The sequence below is a fragment of the Temnothorax curvispinosus genome, unplaced genomic scaffold (assembly GCF_003070985.1).
Source record: "Temnothorax curvispinosus isolate PA1 unplaced genomic scaffold, ASM307098v1 QBEX01005075.1, whole genome shotgun sequence".
Taxonomy (NCBI): Eukaryota; Metazoa; Arthropoda; class Insecta; order Hymenoptera; family Formicidae; genus Temnothorax; species Temnothorax curvispinosus.
In genome coordinates this window covers 519,681-546,290 of record NW_020214855.1, presented here as the reverse complement: position 1 = coordinate 546,290, position 26,610 = coordinate 519,681, and the positions used below count along the sequence as shown (strand labels likewise).

The window sequence follows — 26,610 nt, the reverse complement described above, 5'->3', positions numbered from 1 at the left end:
TTTGTTGTAGTTATTGAACAATTCAGAGAGGGAGAATTAATTTTTTCATATAAATTATCTAGTAATATAATATCATGATACTACTCTCATGTTTATAATTAATAATAAATGTTTTCATTATTTATCTGAACGTATAATTTTAATGTTGATAATAATAGCGCTTTGCACGTAATGCGATATTATATACGTATATTGCAGTATTACAGTACTATGCTATAGTGTAGTTCGTATGTAACGAAATATTACTAATCCTTGTGTGGATGATTATTATATTAATAAAACATTAAAGTGGATTATATGCTGATATTTATAAATGTAAAATTGTCAGTGCTAACATATCCTAATGATTAATGCTATAGAAAGGAATCACGTTTGACAGTTTTTGCAGATAAGAGACGTTCCACGAGTCTCTCATAGCACATGCAACTTCTACTCTTGAGCCAAGAGTTTTATTGAAATTCGATGGTGACATTACGCCGATACGATTGTGTTACGATCAGACGCGTCGACGTTTCCGTCATCGTTACCGCGTTTAGTGCCAAACAACAGCTGCAAACGCGAGAAATTCAGAAGGTGCCGATAATATCTCAGTTTTTTTTCTCCCCACCCCGAGCTGCGCGAACGGGATATTAATTTTTACAAAATTTGATTGTGAGACATAAGCTTCTCATTTTTTGTTGCATCTAGCTATCTGTTACGTGTATTCGACTTGTCTCTGAGAATGACGCATGTTTTTATTCGAATTAATTCTTTCGCGCAATGCGATATAACAAAGAGTGAAATGATGCTTGTCAAAATCAAACATATATTTGATATGTAAATGTAAAAATATGAATATAATATTTTGGCCTGTACTAATATGAGAAAATTAACCCGCTTGAAATTATACATCTATTATATGCATATCAGAATGTTTTTAAAAACGTGCGTATAAAAATTCTATAAATCTATAGAGAATACATTTACTAAATATTGCTCCTTTGATTCTATTAACGTTAGTAAGTCATTTCATATCGGTTCTTAATAGCGGCATCTTAATTAGTGACGTTCGAGGGCGAACGAGTTCAAGACCGCTCCGTTCTTGTCTCATAACAGCCACGGTGAGCGAGATCAGAAGGCGTTCCGGCGAACGAACGGGTAAGCCTAGCGACGTAGCAAGCGGGCTCAGCTCCGTTTTCAGTTTCCGATTATTTTTGGCAACATGCAGAGCGGGCAGAACACTCGCCTAAAAATGCTTACGACCAATGGCGCGTCGCCATTGGTCGTGCTTGTACCACGTGAACGGTAGCCCACGATGGAGGTTCACGAAGTCGACTAGGTATCCACGATGGCACAGTCAGCTGCCTAAGGTCCAGTTGGCCAGTCGCAGCCAGCGAGCTTTCTCCACAAGGTAAGCCTACTTCCCGTATAGTCCTCGCGATTGTCCTCGCTATTGTCGCAGCGCGAGGGGTGTCCCGGAAAGCATCGATCGTCCCCGTGTTCTTCAGGAGGAAGCCTGGAGAACCTTGGGATAGGAGAGAGAAAAATGGAACGTTCGCGATTTCTTCTTTCAGAGGAATGAGTTGTTGCTCTTGAAACGCCATTTCGATATTCGAGGAAAATTGTTGAGAAGTTTTTCGCGTTCGAGTGTCAGTGTGAAAACGAGTGGCTGGTACAAAAGATACTTTTCAAGGTTGTGACGATTGATTCGCCCGAGACTCCCGAGACAGTGACTGATCGGCGATCATCGACGAGCAATCGCTCGTCTTCAAAGTGACGCGCAGTTGAAAGTGATGGACGAGAACTTCTTCCGTTTTAAGGTTTCCGTTGATCGGTTATTCGGAGTACTTTGGCAAAATACGTGTGCAGCGATTATATCATCTCTTCTTTGAACTTTTTTATTTTATATTTTAATTTTAATAAAAAAAAATCATAGAATTTTGTTTCTATTTAATGGACAGTGTTAGATCATCATTAAGATTATTTCTTTTGTGATTAATTTTCTTGGGCTTTACAATTTTTCAACGAAAAGAAAATATTTGTATTACACTATTATCTTCTTTAATTTAACGAGATTCAACAAGGTAGAACATAGCTTCTCTTGACCAGGACTTTTTTTAACTGTCTCACATAATTTAATGAGATTTAGCGAGGTGTCTATTTTTACGGTGCTTGCCTCTTTGATATCGGAGATGGTACGTGCGTCTCGATAGGATACGTGTCTCGGAATGGTTCGAGCGCGAGGAAATCTATACTTAGCAAAGGCGATCGTCCATTACAAACGTAAAAGAAGGCTCTGCAGCAAGTACGGACGGTTAATGGATGAAAGGAATTTGATCGCTCTACAATTTTTATAAAATTTCGATACCTCGTACAATATTCTCGCGTACAATATCGTGACAAGTTCGTATATTAACGTCATTCATGACGCAAGGCAACAAAATTATATCCCGATTATGCAACGCTCGCTCGAAATTCCACATCAGTCGTGGGACGCTCCGTGCAGAGATCAAAGGACAGAATATATATATATATATATATATATATATATATATATATATATATATATAAACTAAAAGCGTTATAACATTTTGGAATATTTTTTCAAAACTTAATTTTGTGAAAATAGCTTATAACTTACAGAGAATATTTCTTATTACTTGGTGGCAATTTCTATAGAAAAAAAACGGTATATTGGGAAAATTATTGTGCATTACTTTCTCAATTAATAAGCAAACGAAGGTGAACAGTAATTATGTAACGAGCAAGCAGGGAAAAGTGCAAAATAACGAAAATATTCACAAAGGACCGTTCCATTTAAGTATCATTCCGCACTAATGACATCTTGTTTCACCGTTGTCGAGTGTTCGTTACGACGCGACGTCGCGTTACGTTTCGCTTGTATAACCGTGATGTTCCTAAGTATTTTTGGAATGCGGAATGTCGCTGGAGAGACGAGATACAATCCATCTTCTTGAGCGTTTTGGAGCTCCGCGCGGCAACGAGAGCGCGTCATGCAAGCGCCGCTAAATGCGTAATTGTTATCTGCCTAACCGAATTGCACAATTTCGGATGCGCGCATACAAGTTTACCTATATAAGTTATCTGTTTTGAAACTTCGTTGGGTCCCGCGCCTCGTCTCTCACGGCGCGGCGGGATATGTCCTGGCAAGTGGCAAGTCGATACTTCGCATCGGGGCGCAATTCCGGGAGTCTCTCGCTAATAAGAGGGATCGTCGCGTCTCGCGCGATATTTTCCTCTCAAGCACCGTCATTTCCAAATGTCATTCGCAAATAGCGCGACGTGCTGACGTGCATATTCGTCGGCGAGCTCCTCTCTGTCTCTCTTTTCCTCTCGTAAAGACGTGCACGACTTTGTTTATCTGCTTGCCTCGCCGTTTCGACATCGAATTCAGTAGGAGCCGACGCCGACGCCGACGCCGACGACGGGATATCTACCGTGGTCGTTGCATCCAAATTTGGATCGTCGACGTTACCCGACGTCCCGACGACGGCACGTCGCGGAAAGTGGGGACGGGCCGACGTCTATTTTCGCGCGCCGGATATTCTATACCGTCGTCGCACGTCGCGTCGTGCGAGAACGTTATATCCCGTGCTCGCCTTTTCGCCCCGCAACACGCGTTAAGCGGCGAAATCTACGCGCGTGAGCCGCATGATTTATCGGCATGGCGGTCGAGAATCGATCGTGTGCCTTGTCGCCTCGGCTCGACGGAGACACGTCGATCAATTTCTTCTGGTTATCCGCTATTATTTCCATCACGCGGGCGAATGGACGTCCGAGTCTCTCCGTTCACCGTCGACGTCATTCCGTCATTATTTTCGTTCGCTCCATTTGCGCGACCGCGGCGTTATACGCGTCGCAAAAAGCGCGGAAGCGTTTGATGACCGCTGAACATTTCACACGCAAATACTTGGCGTTGCACAGGCTCACGTTCGATCTTGTTTTACGCGATGCTAGGGGACCCTGATTGCAGGCGCCTATTTATTTTAACGACCGAGAGGGTTCTGATGGTACTATTAATAGCGTGTCCCAAGGTTTTCAACCACTATACATATATGACAATAACGTTTGCACCGTTTTCTATTTATTTTTTTAGGTAGACGCGCGTAACAACAAGACACCACCATGGCGGACGACGAGGTTAGGTGCGTATTCTGATCTGGATTTTTTAAATCGCGTTTTTTGGTGTCTTTATTCATTATTTAAAAGCTCAACGATCGAGGAAGGACCGTGGCATGCAGTGCGTAAAAACGCGTATAGGATATTTCTTAATGTTACGTTTTTTTTTTCATATTTATCTTTTGGTGGATTTTCGCTGCTGCCGATCTTCACATTTGGACAACGGAACCGCTGAAATACCACGCACATCCTACGCGTTGAACTCGTGCAGTAAAATTAGCATTACTGTCGAAAGGTATGCATTGTTTGTGCTTTCTGTGTTTCTGTGAGAGTTAGCATAAACTGTAGTTTTAGAAATGATAGTATAGACCTTGTCAATAAAAATAGAACAGCGGTTCTACTGAATGTTAATTCCTACCGAATGTTTCTACCGAATCTTTCAATTCGCTCGGAAAGTGTATTTGATGATCTCTAATTTTAATATCTAAATTAAGCACATTACTTTTCAGTTATTATTATTATTGAGCAAATTAATAATTTTATAATTTTATTATTCCTAGAGTACAAAATCAATTCTGTGCCGCAGATATTTTATTGTAACAGAGACACGCCGTTTTGAGAAAATATAAAAATTCGGTCTCAAATACACGTTTCTATTAATAAATCATTTACTTCAACATTATACTTCTTTACGTCAAGCTTTTATGGGCAAAGCTCCGACTCCGAGGACTTCGAGCAGACCGAGCCTCGTTTTTTTCTTCTACAGTGACATTTTGAAGTTGAAGCAGCTTAGTAGAGGATATAGATGGTGGTCAAGGATGAACCACATAGTTTGCGCGTTCTAAAAAAGATTTATATGCTACGTAGAATGACGAGGCGATCACAGAAGCTCGCTTCTCGTCGTGATTATCCTTCATTCCTTTTTTTCTTCCCACAAGAAACTTTCCAACGCTCTTCCAATATTCCTCAGCCGTTTCATTCTCCGACGTACTTTCATTTTTCATTTGTTTTGTAGTTTGATGTTCATTTCATTTTTAATATTTAATTTCTGTATCTCGAAAGAACCCTCGGAAGATTCTTGAGCGGAGATTTTCCAGCGGTTTGGCGCGCGATGACTTTCATCTCTGCGTTCTTAAATAAGCAATTCATTCCCTACGCTCTTTACCTTGACAATTGTGACAGCATTTCTGTGCGTAACGTCCACCTCGCGGACGACAATTTTTCGTTTGTGCGTTGGGATAGAGTTTTCTTTCGTATATAATGAAGCCAATTTGCGCGCGGCGCGAACCGCAAATGTAAAAGTTAATGAAGGTTTTTGGACCCGCGTAGAGAGGGAACATATATTCCGCAAATTTCACCGTAAAATTTCCGCTCTGTAGGAAACGGGAAATGGAACTGGTCGTATTACGACCGACATGTCCGTTGTCTCCGTTATATGCTCTACGGCTCGACTTTTTTGTCTGATTTATCGCCACACTCTCGCCCTTATTTCGGCATTATTTAACGCGGATCTCTCTCCACTTTTCTTCCGTATCTCTTTGCCTTACTTTATATCTCTTCTTTCCCGCTCGAGCAAGATATTTGTCACTCACAAGTTATCCTTACAAAGCCTTTCCAGATTTTCAATTGCAGATTCAAGTCCACTTGTGATCCTTGATTTGTCGATTTCAGTGTACCGTAATAATTTATATCTCACCCTGTACCTTCATCGTTACCCTTTCCAAATCGATTTCTCTGCTTAGGTTATATTTATAAAATGGTCCGTCCGCTCGTCGCGGTTTAACTCCTTCCGCTCACGATGGCACGAAAGAGAAGAAATTTTATCTTTGGAACGAGAAAATATTTGATATTTGTCAGTATATATCGCGAAGCAAAACTCAGCCCAACTGTAATGGAGACAGTGTCTACCAAAGATCGGCAGAACTTCCATTTTCTGATTAAAACCGTTACAAGAACATAATTTTGCAGACGGTTCGTTTATTCGGAGTCACGAGCGTTAACTTAGCAATGCCGACGCAGGGAACGTCTCCCTTATACAAACTTTCTATTGATAATTACAAAGTTTGCATTATATACCGTGTCAAGTGTACAATTAAAGTTATTTCAGTTTTATTTGTTCAAACAGGATGATACAAATTCCTAACATTCAGACCTTTTACAAAAGGTTCATTAAAGATTAAAATATTTTATAATTTTGCAATACTTTAGAAGGTTATTATAATGTCGCATATTTATTTATCAAAGCAGATAATCAAAACTTGTATATCAAATAATTCTCATTCTTCGCTGTGCTATTGTGAGCAAACATTCAACAGCAAACATTCTCCCCAACAGTAAACATTGTCTTTGCTTTTTCTGCAATCAAAGCTAATTGGACAGCTATTATAGTAAATCACACAAAACTCCCGAGAGAACGCGCATCACAGACAAATATAAAACAATCAAACAGACTTGGGGTAAAGTAGATACCAAACTCGCATGTGGAGTGATTTTTGTTTTATGGCTCTTTTTGTGACGCTACATGATGTAATGCTTAATTTTTGTCTCGTTATACTTGTAAAAGTGTACAAAATATATAATATCACCATACAGAGTTCGCAGCACGCACCGCATATAGCAATAAATTAAAATCGACACTTTATATCGTAAAGATGCTAATAAAAGTACAAAGAAAAAAAATTGTCATATTTTTACTCGCATCTTAGAAATGTGTAATCATCATAATTATTAATAGCATTTATAACAGTAAACTATCAACGAATTTTTTAAGCGCACGACACGCTTATGTAACAACGTTATTCGCGGCGTTGGAATAACGTTTATTCGGAATGTCAAGGTAAAAAGTTGCGCGAAAATTCGCATGGTACCGCTTCTGTATATTCTGTATATGACTACGATTTATTTTTGATCTACACCCCGGTCGTTGAGATCTGCACAGCTTGTAGAAGGCAGAGCTAATGGTCGGCGCTGAGAGTGCGCGCGTAATGCCATAAACGAAACGCGGCAGTTTGCGCAAAACGATATTACAAGATGCTCGCCGGGTATGCTGGTTGTATAACGCTTAACAGCGACAAAGTTATATCACTTAAGACAGACTCCATTAGCTCTGCATCGTCATGAAACACGCGAAAACACGGTCGCTGCGCTAATGCTTTGTAAGGTATTCGTTGATGGCGAAATCTGGGACACCAAACGCGCGCGTAATCTTTTCGTTCTCTCTAACTCTCTAAGCTCTCTCTTCTGCTCTTTCATCGTCATTGAGAGAAATATCCTTTTTCACAGTCGAAAGGATCGCGCTGCAAAAAGTGTTTCAGATATCGCCGTACATGCGACCCACGACACAGAGAATATACTAACGAGAAATGTTCTTTCTCTCTTTTTTTTTGCAGAGAAAGCGCATCGAGGATGTACGTAAGAGAGGAAACTAGCTATGAAACGTAGAGTCGCCTCTTAAAGGACGGCCACTTACCAGGCGGATGAAAGGAATCCTTTCATCGGAACAGGGCTTACGCTCGTTTTATTATGAAATAAAATCCATTGCAAATATTCTAAATTAACGATATTAATTCTGCGAAAATAATCAGAAAATAATCACGGGGTAAAAGTAGAAATATGTAATATATATGTAGATGTAATATCCTTGTTTATGCTTTTACATTATATAACCAAAAATTTTAATATCAGTAGAGAGATGTAATCAATAGCCCTATATGATAGGATTCATATTCTAGTGTTTATAGAAAACTTGATATTTTTATCAAGTATATCTTTTACTAAAACATATCAACATTGATGCTTTTCTAATATGCTTATTTTAAAGAATTAGTATTACAGCAATTATTGTAAATTTCGTAGCTGCACTTGCTCTTAAGTTTAAGACTCGCGAAAGTTTAGTTGAAAGCAGAGGGACGGGAGTGCGAAAAATGTTAGATGAGTTCGAATTGCGCAACACTTTCCGAATTCGCGTTTTACGGGACGCTTCAGGGCTTTCTCAGATGAGATGTTTTAAGGGAATTTCGCACGAAAAATGCAGGAAAAGAAGAGGAAACAGGCGGAGACCGAGAGGAAGAGGGCGGAGGTCCGCGCCCGCCTCGAAGAGGCTTCCAAAGCCAAGAAGGCGAAGAAGGGTTTCATGACCCCCGACAGGAAGAAGAAGCTTAGGGTAAGTCCGCTTTTTGTTTCTTCCCTCTTGAATTTTGTCACACGACCAAGTGGAGGTCTCACGCGGGACGTGGGATATCCTCTTTAAAAACTCGATCGCGACAAGTCGCCGCGAATCTTTCGCGTCATATTTCTCTTTTCCGCTAATGGAAACGGTGTTAATGCTCTGCGCCAGGTTTTCGAAAGTATGCTTTATATCGCATCAATACCCTCGCCGCGCCGCATCGAATGTTCATTTATCGACAACCAAGTCGAGCTCCTCGTTCTCGATTTATCTCATTGCCTCATCGCACGCCATAATCTTCTCTCGCGTTGTTCGAGCAGTCGCGCGCCGCGCCGCCGGGCAATATCGCGATAATCCTCTTTGCACCCTTTGTGCACCGATTTTCGCGCGCGAAATATTTCTCGTAACGGCCACATCCATTCCTCTATTACTTTCTCTTATTCTTCTCGTTTCCCATCTCTTCGTCTTTCAATGTTCTGTTTTCCAGCCGCCCGGCGCGGAGCGTCCGAAACTTTCCCAAGTTTATTTCGCCTTTTTACCTTTACTTTATGGTCTCGCCTTACGTTCGCCATTCTGTTTCCATCGTCGCGCAACATCCTGCGGAACGTTCATGCACCTCTCTCCCTCTTTGATCCACGTTTTCTCTTCATGCACCGTCGCGAATACTCGCAGTTGCAATACATAAAGTTTTCCATGTGTATGCAGATTACCTCTTGGAGAATCTTTTCGCGTTTGCCGGTCCCGCCGGCATGTTATTTTCCCGTAAATCCACCTTCCTTCCTTTCGCTGCGTCAATATTTGCTATCCGCCGAATTCCAACCGACGTTATCTCGCCGTTGACCAAGAAAGAGAAAGGCGTTAGCCGTAAGCTTAAATTATTTCGTGAGTAAACCACGGATGGAAATGTTTCTCTCGAGTCGAGCATTTTGTGAGCTTAACACGCCGTAGCTCGTATTAATTTATTTCTATTTTACCTTTCTGTTATTACACGACATATATTTATATAGACACAAAGATTAATTACTCATATGACGTTACGTTCAACTCTATTTGTTTTAATAGCCATTTTAATGTACGATTAACCGATATCGCGTAATGAGCAACTTTATTATTTATTAAATAAACAGGATAATAATCCGCTTCATTGCATATGATTTAAATTGTTTATGCGGTTTATAGCAGACTGAATATAAATTCGTATTTCCATTCAAATTATATCAGTTTCATGCTATTAGAAATCAATTCGTTGGTGAGTCGCGTAAATATTTCAAGGTAAATATTCCTGACAAAATTTCCCCTTTTATCTGCCTACGAAATGTTTTTTCTTCTTATCGAGCCAAACCTTACGAATTTTTCATGTGTTTACAGTTGCTGTTGCGTAAGAAAGCCGCCGAGGAATTGAAGAAGGAGCAGGAAAGAAAAGCGGCCGAAAGGAGGCGCATAATCGAGGAGCGCTGCGGAAAGCCGAAGATCGTCGACGAAGCCAACGAAGGTATTTTGCTTCGTTATGCAATCCTTAAAAAAACCCGAAAATCGCGTTTATGGTATTTTTTTGACAGTTTTTTTGGCAGAATATATTTCCTATATGCAGACAAAGTCCGCGCTGTCCTGAGTACATAAAACTGTAAATTTACATTTGCTTTTACTTGATCGATCGTTTTTAATTAATAGCAAGGATCATTGCACATAAACAATGAATTTGACAAGTTGATATAATGTCGACTTGCATGAATTACACAAATAATTTTTAAGAATTTTATATTAAAGAAGAAATTTCTTAGACATTTGTGCAACAGTCTTTAATTGGGCAAAGTTGCACTTATGTAGAGAATATGAAAATTTCTAAATCACAATAATTAATAATAATACCCAGTGTTCGTCTTCAGTTTCACAGGTCGAAACTTTAAGTTACTATTTTTCCCACCGTGTAGTTCTATCAATTCTTTCTTAAAGATCTTCTTTTTAAATTGCTAGTAAATTTTTTTTTCGAAAATGTATAAAATGCGGTCGAAGGTACGGTAATTGGCATATGATTTTCAAGATTGAATTATTGTGCCACTAAGCTCTTTCTTTCCAACTTAAAATAATTTCCCAATAGAAAAAAAATAGTGTATGTGAAAGCACAATAACCGAGGTACATTACCGAGACGAATTCTGAAATCTGAATATACACAGAAATTACGTGACGTTTTCTCGTGCGCGTCATTATTTTGTTTTACATTATTTTGTTTCTGATGAACCACACAGACACCCTAAAGCGCGTGCTGCGCGAGTACCACAATAGGATCTCGTCATTGGAGGATAAAAAATTTGACATCGAATATATTGTTAAGAAGAAGGACTTCGAGGTACTTTTGAGAGAGCAACAGTTACGATTACGTTTATGCGATTACGTGCAGTATGATAACGCGGCGCTCACGATACAGTAACAATATTGTCGCAATTGTGTAACGCACCAATCTCTACCCGGTCTACATCTACGTAGGGCGACGACGGACATAATTAGAGTTTTGGCAAAGAGACCAACGTCGCAAGATTATTGATTGCACAATTTTACAATATGCCGGCTATATTTAGTCATCGTCATAGCGCACGCTCGAAAATAGCGATCTAAATGATCTACGCGAACAATAAAAAATGGAGCAATTCGTTAGACTCATAAAGAAGAAATATTAAGATCAAAAAGTATATTTGTAGTTTGCTATAATTATATTGCTACAATTATTTGCTACAATAATTATTTTGTAATATTAAAAGCTTTATTTTCTCTAGCTCTAGCTAGAGTGCTAGAGGATTTGCAATATCGGCTAGTCGCGGCTACTTTCATCAACCAACGAGTCGATGAGTAATCGTTATCGCAGCAACTTTCGTGAATGATTAACGGTTCTTTACTGAAACTTGAATCGTTCGTCGTAGCTTCCGTTCTGCAGCCGGGCAAGAGACACGAGCTTCGCATTCTTTCGTCGCACCGTTTTCCATTCACACTTTTCTTTTTCTTTTTTTGTTTTATCTCTGACGTAACACAAAACTGCCGTCGATTTTCTTGATTCTGTCCGCATCTTGTTTTTTCTTCGCATTAATGTGCGCGCGATTTCTGGATTTCTCGTATTGTCTCTTCTGTCTCTCTGCTCTCTTCGTTTAATCCTCTGTTTATGAATCTCTGGAGAATTTAATGGTGATTTAAGAACTCTGTGGATTATTCGCATCTTGATTATTGTGTTAATACGGCTTATTACTACTCACTTTCTATTTTTCGCAAAACATGAGTAAGTCAGAATAACAGAATAACATCAATTTTGAAATACGTTAGGTATGTCCAAATATAATATGAATATAATAAATTATTATACATTATGCTTCACACAACACTCGTAGCTATACCACCATAATATTTTCTACTGATATTTACGAAAAACCTTGATGCTTTTTTTTTCATTTTGCGAAGTACTATATACATATATCCACCATTTCCTCACTATGCCATTATTTTCAATCTATACGCGGATATCTATTTGCACCTGTATCTTCGCTCCTAGACGCAAGATTGTTTCAAATTTTGCACTGACGTCTACGTTCGAAAGTCGTTCTCCGAAGATGGTTTAAGAACTCGCTTTCGTTCGCTGCAAACTTGAAACAGTCTTCACACCACCGCGGAACGGCGACAGTTCATAACACCTCTCGACTTAGCTTTCACACATTGATTTCTTTCCCCAGATTCACGTTTTCCGCCCTTATACCCCATCCGTCGTTCGTTCAAGTCATACACGCGAAACGGACGCCGTATACGTATTATTTGCGAAAAGTTACAATACATCCGTTACACGGTTACAACATTATTTATTCATTACAACGTAGCGATATCTACGCGATATCTACGACGTAAACGGTTAAGTCGCGAGCACTTTTTCAAGGAGTGACTTGAATTTTAACAGCTAGCGTGAAGTCCACTCTGACCCAGTATCATAAGAGGATCAACGTTCTCGAGGGGGAGAAGTACGACCTTGAGTACGAAGTCGCCAAGAAGGATATGGAGGTCGAGAAAGTTTTTTTTCGTCGCAAACGAGAGATGAGCTGCGATTAACGCCAAATACTCTTTCCTATTTGTCTTTATTTTTTTTCATCTTTCTTTCTTCTTTCACGCGCGAAGCACCTATATCTAGCGTCTGTTCCGATTTGCACACTCATAAGCTGTTCGTAATAATATTAGACATTAAGTAGACATCTGAGTATTTTCTAGCAGCAGCTCTAACGTAGTGGCCCTCGCGACTCGTAGAATCGCTCAACGTAGATCTGTCTCATTGTCAGTAATGTTAATTTCTCGCAGGCGCCATGAGTAGAAAAAAACTTTGTTTTATATTATACTCCTGCGAGTACGCACTACCAGACTCAGAGACCATTCCACACTCCTGTATTTCTCTCATCCTGCTGATTTCCTCTCTCGTCGAATTTTCCCCATCTTTCTCCCACTTGCCCCCCTCGTGGCAGGTTAACGATCACGCAATTGTCAGCTTCGTGCTTCTCGCTTCCAACGCGAAAGACTCATTTCTTTTCTATTCTCCCCATGATAATTTCATTCCCTCACGAATAATCCTTCGTAGTAATATAAATCATCACAGAAGATCGCAAAGAAGATCGTCACATGCGTTATTTTTCATCACATTTTTAAACATCACAAAGATTATTATTTTTTTCTAATAAAAAATACAATGGAACAATTTGTTGATACTGATACGCTAAGAATAATAACAAACTGAATGAAATATATCATAGTTGTTATTCTTCTTATCCTATCGGTATCAACGAATTGAGGATAACAGCCGTCGCAATTTTATATTTTTATATAGTGCCATAATTAATATTTTACTTTCACCTTTTTTCTTGTTTTTGAAGCTATAATTTCTAAACGATTATAGTATAATAACGAATTAATTTTTAAGACAGCCGATGGCACAGGGATAACGAAACACATTCAGCGGACTTCACTTTGCCCTTTTTTCCAATAACTTTTTGTTCTTTTAGCCGAGCTGCAGACGATCTGTTCGGCATATTGGAACAGACTATACTTACTCGAGGGCGATAAGTATGAGCTCGAGAGGCAAATTAGGTTGAAAGTGATGGAGGTAATTACGATCGGCTTGCTAAAGAAGAGAGAGCCTGTCGAGTCACCTGCATAGATTATTTTTGTCCAACTTTCACCCTTTCTCTCCCGCCCTTACTTACGTGGTTCTTTTTAACTCCGCCACGTGCTTGACCGAGCGACATCCTTGGTCGAACGGTTCTCGAAGGCGTTTCTGGTTGACGGGTCTTTGAACCTTCGGTTCGAGCACGTTTGCACGTCTCTTAGATAGGGAAATGTCGCGAGGCACTAATGTCTACAAACTCTCGATGAGACTTTGAGGACAGTTTGAAGGAACGTAACCAGCATTAACTTTTTTTCTCTGCATTTTTTATCGCGCGAATCTTAACGTTAACGTCCTTTTGTTTCTACTTTTTTATTTGCGCCAACGGCCGTTGCAGCTGCGATGCTACTTTGACGAGACCAGATCGCATCGGAGAGTGCTCGCGCGACCATGAGAAACAAGAGTGAGATTTCTCTCTTTCACTTTATTGTATTCAAATTTGTCTCCTTGTTCGATTGTTTTCATCGATTCCGATTCGTTTAACCCTAGACAAGTACACGAACAATGATAGAATATTTTTCGATAAGAAAAATCGTCGGAATTATGCACCGATTTACTTTCTCGTTCACGCCACTTCCAATTACCCCGTTCGGGATAGTCCGGGACGTGCGAATGGTCGAAGATCGAAGTTTCGAAGGTGTTCAGCCGAGGCTGCGGCAGCGCCGTGCATTTCCCTTTCGCGATACATCCGGCAGGGCAACGACAGGGCGATCTCCATTTTCACGAAAAAAGACTTTAGGATGGAATTACGCCCCCCCCCCCCCGCTCGATTGCGCCGAGGAAAACACCTCGGGGTTTCCCCGACGTCTCGCGCGATTAAGCATTCGAGCATCGCGCAACTTTTATTACCGCGCACGTGGAGCGAGAGAGAGACCGCCAATTTACTCGAATCGGAGATTTCGGAAGTTTTGCTTGTTGCTTGAGATTAAGAACTGTCTCATCGGGATTCCAGCGTCGTTCGTGGTTTGCCATTAGTATTCGAGCAGCGCAGTTTATATTCTTCGCTAAAATATGTAAAGCTGGGCTTAGATACTTGGATTTTGTATAAAGCAAAGAGTATTACCCCTCAATATCGCCCGTGTAATTTTATTTATTTAGTAAACAGTAATGTTATTGCTATTGTTAATGTATGTATGTTAAATTTATAGATTCCTAAAGATTTCTAATGAATCTGCAGCTATTTGTTAGATATCCTATAATTCTCTTCCTCTTTTTACATATTATTTCAAAAATTAAATTTTATAAATCAATCTGACCGCTTTTTTTCTTTTAATTAGCTATTGCTTTCATCGAGCGGATATACTATGCTTTTTTATTTATAAATTAATTATTTTTATTATTAAATTTTACATTTAGTTAAACTCGACAGAATTAACGAATTCTGGCTGAATATACTTATAATATTCCAATGATATTCACTTTTTCGTGACTCGAGAGACTCGTAGATAATACTAGCTTTACACATCACACGTCGCGCGAGATCGATCACACGCTAAGAGCTGTCTGTCTCTCATTCCGCCTGTGCCCCTCCACTGCCCTAAGCTGTCAGAAAAGCAAACATATCGAGGAACCAAAGATTTCTGAGAGACTCTCCGTGTTCTTTGTAGTGGAGTTGAAGAAGATTTGCCAAATGTATCACGACCGCGTCTACCTTTGTGAGGGTCAGAAGTGGGATTTGGAGCGTGAAGTTCGGAAAAGGGACTACGAGGTACAGGAAAAGTGAAAAGCAGCGACAACGGCGAACAATGCGAGGAGAAAGAGAGCAACTGCCGGATCGCACGTCTCTTTTGATCATTTCCTCCCACGGGTTGCCGACCCTCCCGCGTATATCAGACGATAAGGGCATCACCCTTCTGCCCCCCCCCCTCCCACACACGATCTCTCTCTTCGCGTTGTCTCTCGTTCTCCGCCCATCCCCCTTTCTGTACATACGTTTCTCTTTCGATTGTTGTTCTCTCTTTCACGATATTTTTCTTGGCAGAAAACACATTTGCGGCGCGAACGCAAGTCCGCTCCGGGGCGCGAACCAATGGGATAAGTTCCCACGATGGAGACGCGTGGAGGAACCCTTTGACGAGATGACATTTTGCTACCCTACGAATCTTTGTAATCTTGATCAGTCCTGATAATTTCAGATCTTGATAATTTCTAGCCGACAATCTACGACGATCTATCTTTTTTTTTTTCAACGCGATATTTTTGCGAAACGTGACGGAACGGACGAACATCGCGAATAAGGAAGGGGATTTTTCCTTTTTACGTGGATATGAAGTGCCGCAACCGGAAAACATTTTTGTCGGTCACATATTTTTGCTCTACTTTTTCTCTCTCTCTCTCTCTTTCTATTTCTCTTTTTTACCGCGTAACGTGTCGTTCTCAACCCGCCTGTTCATTTCTCTACGTCTATCTTCGCTGTCTGGCTAAACGCATACTGTATCCACTTGCTCTTTTATAACGTATCTATTTGTCACAAATCTATACTGTCTCTTTTTTACTCTATTATCTAACCATAACGCAAATATATCTCTCTGAGCTTTATACTAACTCGCCAATGAAAATAAAAAAAAAGCTTTACTCTCTCGAGTCAGGGCTGGGCAAGCTTATAAAGAAGACGCCATTATTGTGTTACTATATATATTCGTAACTGTATACTTTATAACTCTTTATACACCTTCTTAAATTTGCAGTATTGATTTGCACGCGGATTGGCCGACCGCAGATCGTGATAATTAACGTTGTATTCTCGCGCGCCGAGAAAAATGATCGTGAAACGAGATGGGCGTACGATTTCGCAGTGATAGAAGCAGTTGCCCTAGATTTGTTGCAAAAAAAAAAGAGTACGCAATCGAAGAAAATATATCACCCACGAGGATCACCGAAAGGGATCACTCTTCCTTTGGTCTCACGCGAGAACTAAGCTGACACTGTATGCCTGAGACTACGTGCGCGCCTAAATGTGCGTGCGTGCGTGCGTGCGTGCGTAGATGTGCGGTGCAAAATCAGATATGGAAGCGAAAGAAAAGAAACGACAGTACACATCGGGAAAATACATCGATTGTTACGATTTTTACGGTGTCTTCCTCTTTATCTTTTGTTTTCACCATTTTGTTTTATGCTTTACACACATTTCCGTTCTCTTTTTTTTTCATACGTGCGTTTTTCTCTTTGTCTCTCTCTCTCTTGTTCTTTCTTTCTCCCTCTATCTTTTTTCGCTTACTCCGTCCTATTAAAAACAAATTTGCTTTACCGCGCATGCATGGCTTTTCTAACTAATAAACTGTTTAAGTTTAAAAGATGCAATATACATATATGTATATATATAGGCGTAATGAATGCGGGTTAATTAACGCTGTTGGATATGGTAACAGGATTATGAGGAAACAGGCGGATGGCTCCATTATAGTGTTGATTAATTTCGTGTTATTGAAGACTTGACCGATCGCTATCTGATATTTCGGAGCGTCATGTGATGCAAGATAAATTCGTATTCTCTCAAAATACCCATTACCGGAATTATGTATCTCGTTACGCAAATTAATCGTTGTCAAACAAAAACTCTTGTTATCAAATTGGTATTTGTGAATAATATTTATGTATAATAAATTGATACAAATTACACTCCTTTTTCTTAAATTCTTTTTTTATCTTTGACATTTTTAGAGATCAGTTTCATTTCAAGATGGTTATTTAGATGCGAATTATTTTATGTTACGTCGAATTCAGAGAGATGAATATATTCGTAACGTCAATTGCAACAGTTTAATTATCATTATCACTGCGGAGTAGATTGAACGGTTTTCTGATGAAAAGTAGGATAATAGTGATTTATGAAAATAAGAATATATGATTTAAAACTCGCAGCAGCTGAATTAACAGCATGAGCGCTAGCCTATCAGCAACTTTTCTGTTAATCTCCGTGATTACATAGTTGATAAAACTCCGTTTGCGACGGACATATTGCGAGTCGCTCAAGTTAATGGAGCTTAATTCGCGTATACTTCCGTAGCTACGCGATAAGAAGTATGGCACTTCATATTCATCGCGAAGGAAGAAAAACAAGTAATTTTTCGCGATTTCATCTCGGTATACTTATTTTATTATATCATAACATGCGCGTGAATAGTTGTGCGAATTTTCATGACTTTGATAAGAAACTGGCTTTCATCGTTAATATTTTGAAAAAGCATATTTTCTTGCCTTATGGACTATCTGAACTTGTCATTTACAAAAAAAAAAACGTAATTGTTTTGGGATATTTGCAACATCGCATTGAAGAAAGCATTAAAGACATTGAAAAAGCTCGACGATGAGTATACAGATACTCAGTGCGATGGGTACAAATCAGTTTCGTTTCGGAAAACGATTATCGTATACCTTCCCATAAACACTTTAAAAAGTGGTAGAGTCGATTGTGTCTACTTTCTCCCGTCACAGGATTTTCCATTTTTAATTCTCACAAAGGTGGACTGGCTCGAGAACGGATTAAAAGATCACGAAACCGAAGTGCCATGCTGTGAAAATCTTCAGGACGCAACTCCCTCCCCCTCGCACCCCCCTCAATCTTCTTTTTTCTTTTTCTTTCTGTTCTATCGATCGAGCCCACCCCTCGTTCATTAACTTCCATTGACTTTTGTGAGATAAACAAATATGTACATGAAATACCCGACTCACACGAGAGAGACATTGGAGTAAACACGTACAGGCGTCTACGATGTTTTTAAAGTAAAGCGAAGTTGATTTTGCACCGATTCGCACGCACCACACCGACTGTCAGTGTCCTCTTGTTATGGTGTTCAATTAGGCTGTAAATAGCGGACACTTTTTGGCAGAACTCTGTTCTCTTCTCTTTTTTTTTTTGCGAAAAAGTTTCGCAAAAGATAATTGTTTCCTTTTCACCATTTTTTAACAGAATTTTGTCGTCAGTTTTCAGTCAATCTTGTCAAAAACTTGAACTGTTTGTGATATATTCACAGATATATTTACATAATGCATTTATGACACTGCTAACAATGATTATCTCGCAGCATTCAAAATAATTTCTACATTTCACGCGTCGCTGCTTTGGAAGCAAATGTTATTCTGAGATAATTGGAGCGCATTACATCCGACATAACGTTAAACGTTTTAGTAATGAAATAGCAAATTAAATCAACCGGTTATCGATCCCGAGAGATTAGTTTCACGCTTCGAATGAGGCGAACAGAGTTCTGGCAGTCTAGAAAACGGATTGTAGTGGATTTTGTAATTTTTTTCTCATCACGGCGGACGAAAGAGCTGATCGTGACCAGCCGGTCCCCTGATTGGCCAAAATGAAATTCACACCCCCATCGTATCCAATCCTTCTTTTTTTCTCTCTCTCTCTCTCTTTCTCTCTTTCTTTCTTTTGTCATTCCTATTCTCTCCCTTTCTCGTGCGAGGAAGAGAATAAAGGAAAAAGAATATAACGGTCGAATGATCCCTAAGAAGAAAGGGAGAGAATCCGACAAGTGGCTTTAAAACAAAGTCTCGCTCCTGAAGAAACTGTTTCAGAAAAAGTAAAATAATCAATGTCACCCGTAAGAGCGATAGAAGTATTTTCAGAAACAGATGAATTCATACAATGAGGACTATACGGTGATATGAATCAACTTGCATTTAGATTTAACCTATTCCGAGATTCTGCGTACGTAATGCAACAAATTCGACGATTTCTCTATTTCTTGCATGTGTGAGTTTCTGCGACAGATATTATACATCAGATATTCAATTCTGTGGGAACAATTCCACGGTCAATCTACTATCCAGATATGAAAATGCACAAATCATAGAACCTCTATTGCAATATTAGTCTACGAAACTTTCTACTATCGCTATGAAATTGCAATTATAGATTTTTTACGTACATTGTGTGTTTGTTCTTTCTTTGTTATGAAGCTGAATGAAATGACTTTTGCGATGTTTTAATCGTGATATTTTTACATGAAAAAATGTAAAGTGTTATTTTGCCGCGTAATTGTTGTATTTGCGAGTAATGTAAAATCTCTCGTCCATGATTTTTTTTTCATTAAAATTTTTACTTTCCATTAGATTGGCATATGTGTCGTAAATTTTGGATAGACTTCCCAGTTTTAGTTATTATTTATTCCGCAGACCTTCCCCTTTTTCTTCCATTTTTCGTTATCATTCGCTCGTCGCGAAACCGCTCCTCTATTCCGGATCCATCGCCGTCATCCGCTATTGCAGTTAATCCGCAAGCCAATTTACTGTCAATCTCGATCCGTCGAGTGGCTCGCCAGTTGAATATCTGCGCGTTTGCTCAACACTGTGTAACTCCCTTTCCTCTTTCTCTCTTGCTTGTGCTTTTGCCATGCAGGATACACGCCGATACGATTTGATTCACCTGTCCGTTTCTTTTTTTTTCTTTTCTTGATTAACCGTTTGTGGCTGGATTGTCATGCCGTTCACGTGAGTCCACTAATCCGCGTTTAATTCTAATACGCGATATTTCTTTACTGTATACAAGAATTATTGCACAACTATTTCGGAAAAAAGCTTGCCTTTGTAAATCTAAAAGAGTTTGAATCGAATAGATACGTCGAGAGTATTACGTTTTCGTATAAGGTATATACACTTGCTCGAATATCGTCACACTGCAGATGTGAATACTTTACTAAAATATTCGAATATACATATTCGAAACGGAAAATTTGTCTTGTATATAAAAAGAAAATTATAAATGCGCATGAATAAATTATATCGCAATATCAAATGCAATGGATGTTAATAGAAATATTCAATACATGCAGATCGCGGACTTGAACAGCCAGGTCAACGATCTCCGAGGTAAATTGTAAGTATCTTTCCTTCCTACATAGATATCATAATAACAATAATCACGCAATACAATTTCTATAACTGGAATACTAATATTTATCCTAAGATTATATTTTATTTTATATAACGTTCACTTGTCTCTTTCAGCATGAAACCAACCCTAAAGAAGGTGTCCAAATACGAGAACAAGTTCGCCAAGCTCCAAAAGAAAGCCGCCGAGTTTAATTTCCGTAATCAGCTGAAACAAGTGAAGAAGAAGGAATTCACCTTGGAGGAAGAGGACAAGGAGGTAAGGATGATCGTTTTCGATAAAACCTTCGCGTTTCGTCTAAGCGACGTGAATTTTTTTGTAAAAATATTTCTTTCCCTATCCATCAAAGCGTTCTTTGAATTTATCAAGACGAAAATAATTTTACGAGAGGAAATGCACATTGGAGAATTTTACCTCCATCTTGTAATTATTTCTATTTATTTTAGTAGCATTTAATTCAAGTTTTACTTTATTTTTATTTATTTAGTTACATTTTTTATTTTTATGTTATTACCTTGTACATTTCTGCGAATTTAATTTCGATAAATTCATTGATAGTTATATTGAATTTTGCAAGGAACGCTTATTTTTTACGATCACCGACGGGTAGGCGTGTAGCAAATGTTTTATTAGTGAACCAAAAAACAGTTTTTGTAACCCTGGTTTTTCTTTTTGTGTACAAAAACCCAATTGGCAGGTTTTTATCGTTCAAGTAGTTTTTTTGTCGTTCAGTGTACCGTGTCCAATTTAGGAGATCCGCATTACATAGCCTTGTTTGCATTTCGATATTGCCGCTATTAAAATATTTATGATGATACATTTCCCTGGAGGTGCGTTATTTTATCAGCTAATTTGGAAGCTAAAATTCTCTCGGAAATCTCGAGCAATGGATAATCGCGCGGTAATTAATCATCGATTCATCGAACCGCGATACTTTCGGTTAAATGTATGAGGCTATTGTCATTTCGAGGATGTTAAATTTATGCAAATCGATTAACCGCAAAATATATCATTGCGATAATCAATGACTGCAGTAGTTTGAATAATAAATGTCAATATACAGGGTGTCTTCTCACAACCATCTTGCAATATTGTAAGCATATTTTGGAGATCAATTAGATTCAAAATCTTCATAAAAGTGTCGAGATTATCATAATTTTTTAGTTATAAGCAATTAATCTCGTTTAATTAACAGTCTAAAGTTTACGCGTTCACTCTCCGAATTGCACTTAAATCCGTATTATCTTTGTCGTTTATTATTGATGATTTTGACAACTCAGATGATATCGATTTTCACTGCTCGCCCGATCTTGCGTTTTAGTTTCTCACGTGCAAGTATTACGTACATTATAGCAATTAGCTGACATTGTGATAAATTTATTCTTAATGAAAAATTTTTATTATATACACAATTACTTCTTTTGGTATGTAAGCAGGATCTCCTCAAAAGGATCGTCGGTAGACATGTATATACGTTATCCGTATTGTGGAAGTAGTAGTAGTGGTAGTTGACTAGGCAATTTGTGTTGTTCTCCACAGCCCAAGAAGTCCGAGAAGGCAGAGTGGCAGACCAAGAAGTAGATTTAATATAAGAAAACAGTAAAACAGTTTGAGTGCGAAATCTCAATAAAATACAAACATTATTACAACGCAAAAAGAAATCGAGAACAAACGAAAAAAACAACCAAGAAACTTACTATACACACGCGTACACATACACATATGAAGAAACATTAACACAATCGCGTTTGTACAGTCGACTTGACAGGCGCGCGCACGCGTGCGTGCGAAAATGAGCCGTGAAAAAGCGCATAGGAAAGAGGAAGGAAAAGAAAATAAATGTGTAAACGCGTTTAGAACAATTTTGATACCGTTTCCATCGAATCGTCTCGCGTGTAAGCGCGTTCTCGCCGTCACGTTCGTTCGAATTGTTGTCAAACTAGTTCGTTAGCGCTGCGAAACAAATTAACGAGTGAGAATTGAAAATTGCACGAACAATTCTAGGGAGTTAGCCGATATTTGATTATATCCCTCTTCTGCGCAAACTAGTCAAAACGAGCGACGTAGGGAGAAGTTGACTCTGCGTAAATATTCACATACAACCTGTTATACATAAAAGCGATAAGTTGTGGCAATAAACGATCGAAGAAAGCGCACGTGAAATAAGTTAGATGTTTCCCCTCGTGTCTCCAATATTCTTTTATGTCCCTCATCGGCAGATTTTTCCCCCCGCTTTCTTTTTACTTATTTTTACGATTTATTCCTCACCGTCTCTGAAGTTTCTCACCGCGACAGATCGCTTTTGATTTTTATTTTCTCTTTCCTTTGTCCTGGTTACCCCCATCGGACACGAAACTCGGTAACTCGAATTGATCTCAATTCCCGATTGTTTCCGTTATACGTAACGGAAACGTGACGCTGTGTATGAGAATGTTAATGCGATCATAGCACCTTGTATTTTATGCGAAATCAGATATGACTTTCGCTCCGGCGCGGCGCGGCTCGTATTTTCTTGTCGTGTGATAAGAGAAATTCTTCCAGGCGATGTTAGGCGAACGCTTATTTCAAATATTCGATAAGGAGAAAGGTCGACTGTTATCGAGACTCGTACCGTTTTACTCTCTTTCTCTCTCTTCCCCTCTCGTAAAACTTCACTAATTCGCTTTTCTCTGAGGCATCGTTTAATTTTCTTTATCTCGTATTTTTTTCTCCGACATCACGGCGATTAGAGTACTGTCCAATTTGTACCTATATCTGTTTTTTTTTTCGCGTTCTTTTCCGTCTCTATCTATGTAATTTCGTAGAAATTTTCGCGATAGCGTAATCCAGCGCGATGTAAATAAAGTATAAGATTAAGAGGGACGCAAAAAGGTGAGATTGGCTTGCGAAGTATATTTGAAGCTGACAGCTCCACTTTTATTTCGTACATAATGGCAGAAGCGCTTTACTCACACATGCCTGCCCACTCGCGTTTTTCTACTCTTCTACTGTCTAATTATATTGTTGCCTTCCGTTTTTTTTTTCGCACACTCGCCTCGTTTATCTTCTTTTTACACGTGTTAATTTGCCGCACTTTCTCACGCAAGATCGTTCGTTACGCCGGATTGCTATATACCGAATGCAAAATGTAAAAAAAAAAGATCAATAGAAAGAGGAATACAAGCTCACCTGGGAAAAAAAACAGAAACTGAAACACGCACTCTTTGAAACTAAAGTCGTTTGATCACGCAATTGAAGTCCTTTTGTAGCTTGCCTTATTGCCATCAATCGGCTGCCATGCTTTCAGACTATGTAGAATTTGGTGCTCTGTCTTTCTGTCTTTGTGCACAGCCGTGCACGCATTTTGACGTTTTATGAAAAAAATATCTCTTATTATCTTTTTTGCTAATTTATAATAAATAATAATTAGGAAGAAAATATTTTCGACGATCAATATGCGTGTCGATCACGATGTCGATCATGGCTTACGATTTACGACGTGAGCCATGAACGACGCGTTACTCGTTAAGTTGATATTTAAATGTACGCTTAATCAGTGTCCACGTCTTATCTGTCGACTAATAATATTGCTCTTGCATTATGTTCGCAGAGTGCGTCAAAAGATAAGGTAAAACTTTAACAGCCAACTTGTAGCTCGGCATGCCTGCGTAAGAGAGAATGACGCGTGTGATAGATGAGAGTAGATAGAACGAATAGATCGTACATATTGGTGTGCGTGTGTGTGTGTGTGTGTGTGTGTGTATGTGAAGTGGGAGAATGGAGAGATAGGATAGAAAAGAAGCTTCTCCTTCGTTTTTAACGTCCGTGGTGATTCAATGCAATCTTTTCTTCAATATTATGTTCCGCTTCTTCGTGATTTCCTCACGATGTTTAGACGCACTGCTCCCAGCATTCTCGACAACGTCGGAAGCCGTTGTCTTAGTTTCTCCATTTCAATCTCTTTTTATTTATTTTTATTTTCTTTTTTGTTGGAGACTTGTGATTCTCCTCTGCCGGTATTTTTTATTTTTACTAACAATCTGCACGGCTTTGTAGATGCTCCGTGATTGAGCGTAGTGCCGGGCGACGTTCCCGGTAACGTCGAGAGAATTTTTTGGTAGTACGAGAATTGGCGATCCCCGGAAGCTGGCGCAGAAATTCCACAATTGAACGGTGTATGGCGACGCGATCCACGACGACGACCACGAAGCACAATTTTTGTCTAGATCTCGTTCTCTAGATTTTTTGCATAGACTGCATAGAGTCCTTCCGACTGAATAGCCCCGTTCAGAAGTTTTTTGACTCCCCTAGGATTATCCCCCGGCCCCCCAGCTTTGCAAGCGCGTTCACCCCGACACTGCTAACCAGTGTGCGAGTCTAATTTTGAACGTAATGATATTCCATGCATTTGACGCAACGTTTCCTCGATTTTGCAGAAGAAACCCGACTGGTCGAAGAAGGGCGACGAAAAGAAGGTAAAGGAAGAAGACGCGGCGCCACCGACACCGGTGGAGGCATGAGAGAATTGAAAATCTTATTCTCGTCGTTCCCGAGAGAAACGCAGGATCGTCTGTCCGTCTCACCGTCAATAACCGCTCGATGCAGGAACTCCAAAGAACCTCCTCTATATTTTTTAACGATCGATTCATTAATTAATTTAATGTGTCCCGTTGTCGTGAGTTGCACGCAAAAATTTTGCCCGTTCGTCTGTCCGTTATGATTGCTCGTACGTCCCAGATTATATCAAAAACAATTTTTTTTTATATCCAATATCCAATCCGTAGCTCTACATTCTACACTCCACTGTGTCTGTCCTATCTTTTTTATGGACGTAACGTATTTTTTTAATGGACCTTGTAAATCACTGTAGAGCACTAGAGTTGCGTGCAGGATTCATAAAAAAAAGTAATAAAATAAAATTTGTCTCTTTCTGCAAATCAAATGCGAGGGGAGAGATATTATTGTAGAGAGAATAACGGGGGGAAACTGTTACTTAAGGTTTATTGTAAAGCAAAATATTTAACAGTACTCAAAATCTCTATGTGTGGTCATTTTCCTATGTTTTATTCATATTCCTTTCACATTCCACCTGTGACAGTTTTTGTTTTAACCTTTGATATGTATAGATAATATCCGATATTTTGTATACGTTTCATGTTTTATGTACGTTAAATAATTATTTTTCGTTGATGCATTTCTCACCAAGTAGATAGTGTAGAAAGATACTAATTAATTATTCTTAACGATATAAATATAAAATATATAACGACACTTTTTCGAATTTAATTATTTAGAAAATTTTTATTAAATATTTATATAACTTCTATCATTTATATTAATTTTTATGATGTAAAATTAAATACTTTTGATTCAAATTAAAAGTGCAAAAAGGTTATATAAAGAATATACAATACAGTTTTTGGCATTTTTCTAATTATTTTAACGTTTGGTAATTTTTATTCGTGAAGCTGTTACTGTAAGGGATTTATATTTCTAGCCGTTGCGTCGTCGCAGCGTGTTAATTAATAAGAATAATGCCGAAAGCTTTTTAATTTGCAGATAAGTCAATATCCAGAGATACGGTAGGTATGTCACTAACTGGATTTCGCTTCTCATAACTATTCGCTATTGAGTGACGCTTTTGACACAGCTTCATCACGTTCGCTATGATACACACGCTCTTATGTACTTTGACAATTTCGATCTGCTTTATTGATTTATGGATCTGTTCATTTCCCTCCATTTGCGAGAAGTGTTCCGCCGACTGATATTTTCCAAAATAAAACGCACTTCGACAACATATGCAATTCTGATCAACAATTTATTTTAAATCTGTTATTGATATTCTTGTGATTAAGTATGATTTATTTAATTTACAGAAAAATTTCAATACCGTTTGCCTTCTCATATTTGTCTTTTTACATTTATTAATTAAAAATGTTATATTTGAAATCTCTCGTATTACGATCTCCGCCCGTTTATACAGATTTTAAAAATCACGTATTAGCTTTATGTTTAACGCTCGTTATTGTATCGCAGTTTCTTTTATCTGTGTTTATTAATTATCGCGCTAATTTGTGTCGATAATGAACGTTGATATATATCTAATTAAATGGCACTTTCAACGTTTCAACAAAGCCTCATTATATCAACTCCGGGCAAACGTCGAGAGTCCTTTTTCATTCGATCGTACGTTACACGTGTCGATTTCCGCAATCTCGCAATTTATTTTCGGAATTCATCGATCGTTTTCGACATGCTGGCGTAGCCTTCTCCGCCGCCGCCTCGTTCGACACGGGTTTCACGCATTCAACTGTATTCAT

At 38.9% G+C, this 26,610-nt stretch overlaps 1 protein-coding gene across 13 annotated transcripts; it reads left to right on the top strand.

Annotated features, from left to right (window-relative positions):
• Positions 1-1,314: 1,314 nt before the first annotated feature.
• On the top strand, positions 1,315-25,324 carry LOC112454475 (troponin I). 13 transcript variants are annotated; one of them, XM_025015902.1, is made up of 10 exons: positions 1,315-1,390; positions 4,097-4,140; positions 7,509-7,526; positions 8,153-8,281; positions 9,653-9,776; positions 12,217-12,317; positions 20,250-20,293; positions 20,425-20,566; positions 23,898-23,915; positions 24,724-25,324. In XM_025015902.1, exons 2-10 carry the CDS (start codon positions 4,126-4,128, stop codon positions 24,805-24,807), a joined length of 675 nt encoding a protein of 224 aa, XP_024871670.1. In that variant the 5' UTR covers positions 1,315-1,390; positions 4,097-4,125; the 3' UTR covers positions 24,808-25,324. The 13 variants fall into 13 exon arrangements, with proteins under 13 accessions (XP_024871670.1, XP_024871674.1, XP_024871669.1 ...); XM_025015901.1 differs by lacking the exon at positions 12,217-12,317 and adding an exon at positions 15,072-15,172 and having other exon boundaries at positions 1,323-1,390; XM_025015899.1 differs by lacking the exon at positions 12,217-12,317 and adding an exon at positions 10,532-10,632 and having other exon boundaries at positions 1,323-1,390.
• The last annotated feature ends 1,286 nt before the right edge of the window (positions 25,325-26,610 follow it).

Bases quoted from the DNA above. Each gene is read 5' to 3' on its own strand.
- LOC112454475 (XM_025015902.1), top strand. The intron at 12,318-20,249 runs GTCGAGAAAGTT...CAATACATGCAG, and splicing joins TCGCCAAGAAGGATATGGAG to ATCGCGGACTTGAACAGCCA. The intron at 20,294-20,424 runs GTAAGTATCTTT...TGTCTCTTTCAG, and splicing joins AACGATCTCCGAGGTAAATT to CATGAAACCAACCCTAAAGA.